The sequence below is a fragment of the Pogona vitticeps genome, chromosome 1 (assembly GCF_051106095.1).
Source record: "Pogona vitticeps strain Pit_001003342236 chromosome 1, PviZW2.1, whole genome shotgun sequence".
NCBI classification, from domain to species: domain Eukaryota; kingdom Metazoa; phylum Chordata; class Lepidosauria; order Squamata; family Agamidae; genus Pogona; species Pogona vitticeps.
Genome location: NC_135783.1, coordinates 103530368 through 103539045, shown reverse-complemented (window position 1 = coordinate 103539045; position 8678 = coordinate 103530368). Strand labels below are relative to the sequence as shown.

The 8678-nt window shown below is 41.8% G+C and overlaps 1 protein-coding gene across 1 annotated transcript; it reads right to left on the bottom strand.

The window, feature by feature from the left end:
- Positions 1 to 870: 870 nt before the first annotated feature.
- Positions 871 to 7357, bottom strand: NDUFAF4 (NADH:ubiquinone oxidoreductase complex assembly factor 4). Its single transcript, XM_020783382.3, has 3 exons — positions 7174 to 7357; positions 5552 to 5649; positions 871 to 3229 (listed from the first exon to the last, which is right to left on the bottom strand). The coding sequence occupies exons 1-3, from the start codon at positions 7292 to 7294 to the stop codon at positions 2939 to 2941; spliced, it is 510 nt and encodes a 169-aa protein (XP_020639041.3). The 5' UTR covers positions 7295 to 7357; the 3' UTR covers positions 871 to 2938.
- Positions 7358 to 8678: the final 1321 nt, after the last annotated feature.

The window sequence follows — 8678 nt, the reverse complement described above, 5'->3', positions numbered from 1 at the left end:
GGAGAGGTCATCCAGAGACATGGAGTGTGTTGTATGCTGATATGCAGCTCTCTCTCTTCTTTACATCTTCTGTAATGGATGCTGTCCAGGATCTTGGGTGCTGCTTGGCCTCAGTTCTGGAAAGAACGAAGGCTAGTGAGCTGAACCCAAATCCAGAAAAGATATATTCTCCCTCTGGGGGGCTCTCCAACCAGGTTAGCGGGGTAGTCTCCCCAGGCTGGAAGGTATAACCCTTCCTCTTTGGGACTGAGTGTGCCACTTGGGCATATTCCTGGATCTGGCCATTTCATGAGAATCCTAGATGGTGGCTGTGACCAGGTCCAGCTTTAACCAGCTGAGGCTGATCGCCCAACTGCACCCCTACCTGGACGGAGGTGCCCTGGAAACACTGGTGCATGCATTAGTGATCTCAAGGTTTGATTACTGCAAAGCTCTCCACGTGGGGCTTTCCTTGAAGCTGGCTGGGAAATTTCAATAGGTGAAGCATACTCCTCCAGGTTGCTACACAGAGGGAGGCCAGAAAGCCATCTACTAGAAACAAGGCCCTCTTGATAGTGGCCCTATCCTTTTGGCATGCTCTCGTGGTGGACCTGTGCTTAGCCTCCTCCCTCAAGCCTCTAAAAGGATGTACAAAACAAGCCTGTTTACCAAAGCCTTTAAGAGCATATTAATTTTTTCTAGACTGATAATTTAGATTGCAGTTTGTTTTTGTTCTTTTTTGATTTATTAGATGATTATTGTTATATTTGTGTATATATACAAATATATATGCTTTAGTTTTGGTTTTTTTTAAAGATATTTGGGATTTGCAATTCAATACCATCTGAAGAGCTATATCTTACACACTCTCCCCACCTTAAGCAAAAGAGATAAGACTTGAATTATTTTATTTACCCTATATAAAGCAAACATCATATAACAGCCGCAATCCCAAGAATCTATTTTGTTTCTCTCCTGGACCCAGTTAACATATAAATTTCCAGCACTGAATGACAGACATGTTTGAATAAGCCACTAAAGATGTACACAGGCTTTTTAATAGTCAGTTCACATTTTCAGCTGTCTGTAAGGCAAGTGCACAATAGTAGAGTACAGAAAAATGACATACAATATATGTGAATCATCATATTCAGTGACACAAAACCCAGCACTAGTCTGTGGTAGGTTTCCAGTCAAGGAATGTATGTTGTGCACATGATTCCAACTTAATCTTTTTTGTCATAGAGGGTTTTACCTGTTGCTAAAACCTAGTTTTCAACTGAGATTTTTGGGTTTAAGCAATTTCTGTATCTCTTCCTTCCCTGATATGTTTATGATGGCTCAATACATTTAACAACTGTTTATAAACAAAGCTGATGAGGTGATCCTGTTCCTTTACAGTTCTGCAAAGTAGAAGTAGGCTTTCTCACCCGTGTGCATAAATAGTTGTACCTTCTGCAAGATATCCTGCTGAGCAATTCTTGAAAAGTACGAGACCCCCATCTTTCTCTGCATCTGAACCATCTAAAGCAGCAGTGAGCAAAGTGCGGCCCAACTTCTGTGACTGGACTAGAACTCTCAGCTCCCTCTGGAAGGGTACATGTTTCCATTGTACAGAAAACATGCGCCCATAAATGACGATTAGTCATTTTATTCTGGGCACCCATTTTGTGGTGGAAAATAAGTACTGTTTGGCTGCAACTGTATGGTCTCTATGAGGTTGTCTCAGGGGCCGCAGGATTTTCTGCTATGAGAATGAGTGCCTTCCCCAACATCACTACAGACAAAAGGGGAACATTCTCTGAGTGTGTTAGGAGAGGAGGATGGGAAAAGCCGAATCCACAGGATCCTAAAAGCCTTTCAATTCACTGACTTCTTCTCTCCTTTTGAATGGGGGAAAATGAACATCAGCTTTGGAGCTGGCAGACACGATTTTCTTCCCATTGCAACTACAGAAGGAAAACATTTCAGCCCTGTTTACAAAAACTACAGGAAGAAAACATTCACCCACTGCTCCTCCATCCTTTAGCCTGGGAAAACTATCTTTTGTTTACCTTTGGATTCACCTCCAGCCCAGTAAGAATTGGTCTGCATGTATCCTAAAGCTATACAAAATAATATAAGTCAAGCGTACTGGAACGAACAGCAGAACAACGACATATGAATAAATACTTCCCGTTAGTTATTAGACTCAGAACTTGAGACAGTGCAGAAGCAGAATTAGCTCTTCATGGGAATAATGCGAGCCACCAAAGGCATGAACCGAAGAGAAACATAGCAACCACTCTCAAGGGTTTTGATAACCAAGATTACAATCAGTGAGCTGCTAAAACATAGCAAAATTATATTTGACTCAGGTATCATATGCCTATCTCAAACTTTATTTTCCCCACTTTTTTTTTTTTTTTTTTTTGCTATTTTCTAATCAGATGCAGGGACAGTATGCACAAATACATGCTTTCTGATTTTTCTGATGACAACACAACACACCTCTGCTTGGCTTTAATTAAAACAATTTACACAATACTATTACAGCAAGAGCTTCTGCAGAGCTCAGACAAGAAAAGTTTGTGCCTTGTGATCATTGATTTTTATTGTCTGGGTTCTGAGTACCAAATAAACAACCTTTAGGCAGCCAACAAGCTTTAGAAAACCTGGAACAGCCTTCTTGTTGTGTTAGACTACAAATTCCAGCTACACTGCCTAGAGGATTGTGGGAGTTGTAGTCTAACACAATTGGGTGGCACCAATCGTCCTCTATTTGAGGACGCCTTCACATGTTTCAGCAAAGATTTGTCTCTCACTTCGTAACAGCACATTTTGAATAGGCTGGAAACACAAAGGCAGGAGATAAAATGCAGACACGACTCCAATTAAAACTATTTGGCAGGAGACAAAGAATTTGATGCATAGTTTATAAAAGACACTGGGAAAGTCAAGCAATATTTGACAGAAATCTTTATGGAGATCTCAGGGCTTTTCTGTCTTTAGGAGGAGAGACTGTCACAGAAAAAGGGGAGAAGTATGTTACAAGAGCAGTCACGTCTTTCAATTCTAAAGAGTATTCCTCTGCTATTCTCCCCACTGTCCATATCTTTGGAGACTCTTGATGGTGACGAAGAAGGGTCAAGGCTTCGATGATAGAGATTGTTCCTTTTGGAACAGTGTGAACATCCAGCTGACTCAGATGGCCTACTCTGGTTGTTCTGTATTCTTTCCACTTAGCTGGGATGCTTTCTCCTTTGTCCACCTAGAAAAAGAAAGGATTATTTAAAAAAAAAAAAAAAAGGGAAAGGAACTTGTTGGTTTTGAGCCCACAAGGGCCATATGCTCCATATTTCCCTCCCTTCCCTGTAATAAACTGCAATAAATAAATGGCCTTCCAATCTACTGCTCTGAAAAAGAGGACTTAAGCAGCAGCCTTGTGATCCTCGGGAAGGTGTCCTCGGGCAATGGGATGTTTCAGATCTCTCTCCAGAATCAGTGAATGGCTCAGACTTCGATGAGAGATGGGTCTTATTAAACACATTCCTAATCTTTGCAGAACCATGCGTTGCCTTCGTCTTTCTGACATCAATAGACACGAAACAAACGTATTTAGTGGGGAAACCAGAGGAAGGCTTGGTTTTGCATAATCAACAAGCTTCTTAGTCTACCAGCATATCTTAAGTAAACCCTGATATTGGTGTACATAATTTTCCTCCCACTGCAACCAAGGAGGGGGACATGTAGAGAACAGAGTAAAAAAAAAGTGAGGGGGCGAAAGAGTAATAAATCAAGAGTGAATACTTTCCTGGAGCTGGAAAGCTGTATCACCCTTCAGAATCCACTGGGGGACATTTTCCTTGCAAAAAGCCTTGTTTATGGCTTCTAAGAGCACAAATCGGCTTGTAAACAAGTTGTACCAAAAACATATGCCTTCTTTCAAAGGAAATATTGCACTGCTAACAATTAAACCTACCTTTCCACTTGGGGGAGCTGCATATGGTTCTTATGTGTCTTCATTAGCCTACCATATACAGGCTCAATAAACTAAAAATATAAATAAGTGGGCAGACAAAACAAAAAGAACATGACACACCTCCATTGCTCCCAAGAAGTACAAGGGCTTTGGATCAGACGGCTCTTCTACTTCTGGATCATTCCCTTTAGCCACACAGGTTATTCTACCTATTAGGGAACATCCTTTTTTAAAAAATAATATTTTGTGGGTGATGGATTTGATGGTCTTCAGATGCCAGATTTAAAAAAATATTGTTTTGTTGGTCTTTCAATGGCTTTATATAGTTCTTAAGAATCGTGTTGCTATGAAACAATGTTGTGGGAAAACTTCACACACTCTGTCTCAGACATCTCTGAACCAGGCTGCAAAGTTCCTGTCTAAAGTCCTGGAGAATTGCTACTCAACAACAATACAGAGTGAGATCCATCAGAAGTCTTCTTTGGTGTGAGGATGCTCTTCATATATGTGACTTGTTTTGAGCTGCTTATTTTCACTTGCTTTAAACTACACCATGGTACTTCCATATGAGAAGATGTGGTAAGATGGAGTACTTGCATTAAGTAATTTGGCAAAGCTTTCCATTTCACCAATAGTATACAACATTCTGGCCCATGGCCCCTGCATTCCCAATATATGTTTAAGACTGCAGTCTAAGAAATTTCAAATCACTCTGAAATACAAGGACTTTTATCACTCCAGCATATTGTCTGCTTACATAGAAATACATCCCACTGAACTCAAACTAGGCTTCCACCTAGATAGACACTGAATTGAAACTCTAGGCATTCAACTGGCAAATTCAAAACCAGTGTATCTTCCTGCCATGACAACATCACAGTATTCCATTCTCTCTTTCCATATTAAAAGACACAGGAAAAGAGCAGGCAATACTTTAATTATGGTCCATTTTGACATGCAAGAAAATGAACATGAAAGTGAAGTACAAAACAGAATTTTAAAATCTGAAAAGCAGCCAATTAAGTCAAGCACAGAGTTATCTGGAAGGCCCATGAAGGGAGCTCACCTTGCACAGAGGCAAAAGGAACTCCTTGTGTTTATTAAATGACTATGTGGATTGAGAATGGGCCAAGAGAAAGCTTAATAAAAATGTTGTGTCCACAAAATAAGGAAAAATATTACCTGCTACTATAATTTGCTTCTACTGATAAAGGGTCCAAAAACACACACAGGCTAAAAGCCTGTTAGCATTGAAAGTTGCACTAGAGTAGGCTCACTGAATCAGTTGTGATTTGGTGACTCTTCCATAAATCCAGATTATTCAATAGGCTTACTTAGTTGGGACTTATACTTAAGTAAGTTGCAACCAGAGTAGGGCAATTTGAATACATGAAATTTACAGAGGAGCTGATCACCAAATTCAATTGATTCAATGGGTCTACTCAAGTGTAACTTATACACTGAGCAGCAGGACTTCAGCCATTAACAGATCTAATGTGACTAAGCATTACATGATCAGGAAAACAAAAACCCTGACTCAACCCTTGTAACTAGTGAATGAAAAAGAGTATTATAGCTTAATGTACATTCTAGGAAATCAGCCCAACTCACATGCTTAAGTGGATCGCTGGAATCAACATAAATATCTTTTAATAAAGTGTGAAGGCGATCATCTTTTTTCGTAACCTCTTCTTGGAATTCAGCAGATACTAAGGAAGAAGATTCAAAACATGTTTACAATTATTTCCCATCTCCACTATAAACAATATATTATTTTTCCTATAATCATACAGAAATCATTTCACATATGTGTATAGGCCAGAATTAATCCTACTGCATTAGCTTTTGCAACCACATATATGGATTTTGATGGTTATTTCAAAATTCATATTTATCCACACTCACACAGAAAAAACATCTTGCATTGTTAAATCAAGGGCAGCTAGACTTGGACCCTTAAAATCAATTGTTATGAGAAGTTATTCAGAATCAGAGGTTGGGTACTGGGAAGGTGGGAATTTTTGTCCATCAGATATAACCTTAAGAAGTGAGCTAAGAGGCTCTTGCTCCCAGCCCAAGGCTGAAACTGAAGAAACAAAACTTAGCAAAGGGTTTTTAACTTGTCTTCTCCTATTTGTTTTTTTTTCTCCTGCTTTTGCTTCATTTGGTTTTTTTCTTGTGCCTAATAAGTTAAGTTGCAAAATACAAACCTAGATTTTCCCCCAGATCCTAGTCAGCCATTATCCCTGAACACAGTACCATGTGCAACAGCCAAGACTCTAAAAAGTTACTTTGGAGGCTACAACATCCAAAATCTTCTAGCCAACCTACTGGTTATGAGTCTGAGAAGCTGTAATCCCAGAAATAACTTTTCCAGACTCTCTTAAAAGGCATGGAACCACGTGCCTTGGCTTTACACACAGTCTGCTCACCTGTGGTGGCGCCACCCTCCTAAAGACTGAAAAGCCCTGAGATCTCTATAAAGAGGTCTGTCAAACATTGCTTGACTTTCCCAGTGCCTTATATAAAACTACACATCAAATTTATTGTGTCCTCTCTCTGTGCGCACGTTCTAAATCCTATGATGATAATATACCAGGAAAGGTGACAATTCCTGTCAGAACCCTCTATAAATTCAACTTTTCAGTGTTCTTGTCTCAAATCCCATCAGCAGTTGGTCTGCCACGCTACAGTTGTTTAAATTTAAGCAGAGCCAGCTGGTAAACAAGAAGAAGAACTGGCGTTAAAAGAAAAAGGAGCTTATTTCTCCCGACCCGAAAGCTGGCGGAGAGGAGAAGCCGGAAGCTCTTTTGATTGGCACTCCACCTCAGCCTTTCTAATAGAAGGTTCCGTGGGCTCCTGGACTACAATTCCCAGACTCGCTCGCGCTCTCTGCCCCATCCCGCATGCGCCCGGGGGAAAAGGAAGAGGAGGCGCAAACCCCGCTTCCCAACGCGCAGGGCAACGGAGGCAAAAGCTTCAAAGTCAAAGGGGTGCCCTCTCGCCCCGAGGCCCAGCGCGGGGGCCGCCGCCGCCGCCGCCTCTGCAGAGCCAAACCGCCCATCCAAACCGCAGCCCAAGCCCTCAGCCCTGCTCCTCCTCCGCACACGTGTCCATCCCGTCCCTTGGGCTCCCCCTCCATTCACACAACCAAGGCAAGAAGGGGGGGGGAGAAGGAGCACGAGCGTCCTCCTGGGATTGGAGGCGCTGCCTTCGCTTCTCGGCTCACTCACGGTCTTCCTTGTCCATTTTCGGGTGGCGCGGGGCGGGCACCGGCTTGGCTTTGCCGATCTCCCGGTGCGCTCGGGCTTCCACGTTGATCTTGCCCAACTTGCGCGTCACCATGGCGCCCATCACGCCGGCTCCGCTTCCGAAAGCTGAGAGGCAGCGTCCCTTCCGGGCCCCGGGTTGAGCATGCGCACCAAAGCTACGAGACCCCTCCGCTGCCGCTGCCGCAGGGCTTCGGAGCGCCGCTTAGTGGGCTGGAGGGCGTACTGCACGCGGGAGGTGGTTTGGAGTGGCTGCCTGCTCATGCCGGACTAAGACATGGGTTCGAATCCTCCGGGACGCCCAGAAAGTGGGTGACGGTGGTCAAACCACACCTTAAATATCTCACACACCTATCAGGGTCACTATGAATCAGTTGCGATTTTGCAGCACATAAGAAAAACTAGTGTCCAACTAGGATTCCACTGCTGCCTCTTCTCGTTTTGCATTTTAGCAATTAAGAAACTGATTCTGGTTCCCTATTCCCTGCAGTGACAAAAACGGATTATCTTAGATGGAGCCCTTATTCTTTAGTAGAAGTTATATTTTGGAGTAGATATACCCCAAGGGAGGCCCAGAAAAAAAAAAACCGCCAGGAACACGGCCTTTTCAGTGGTGGCTCTGATGCTTTGGAACACATTAGCTGTGCATGTGCAACAGGCACCCTCCCTCCTGTCTTTCAGGAAATGTATTAAAACCAAACTTGGAAAGGAGGCCTTTAAGAACATCCTCCCCTTATGATAGACCTATTATGTCCAAATTTTATTTCTGCTTGCTGTTGCCTCTGGAGGCTGTATTATTATTATTATTATTATTATTATTATTATTATTTTATTATTATTATTATTATTATTATTATTAGTAGTAGTAGTAGTAGTAGTAGTAGTAGTAGTAGTAGTAGTAGTAGTAGTAGTAGTAGTAGTAGTTAGAAATACCAGGCACAGTCATGTCAAAATCATAAAAACATTGACTGGTATTATATAACAGATGCACGTTTTGACCAAAAACCTAAGTCAGTGTTAAATATTGGCACTGTATATATGCTGTTCCTAATATTGCCAGTTTTTTTAATGCTCTGACAGTGTGATTTCTGAGATCTGCAACTGCTTATAATACTGTGTGAAATTTCTTGATATATCCACAAGCGAGATGTTTGCATTGCCAGGTCTTTGTATTTTGTTAGATTTTACAATTCTTTATTTTCAACTCTGGCATCCCCTGGAATTGCAATGTCAACGATCCAGACATTTCTTCCTTTTATTACTACTATGTCTGGAGTATTATGTTCAAGGTGTCTATCAGTTTGGATCCAGAAATCCCACAAGATCTCTCATTTTCTGACATCTTCGCTATCTGATTGTTAGTGGAAAATTACTGAAGAGTTTGCCTCATTCATTTGGGAAGAAGGGGGGGGGAAGCTTTTTGCTTTTAGACTAGAAATTCCTAAGAAATTCCTAAGCTGATAAGAAGG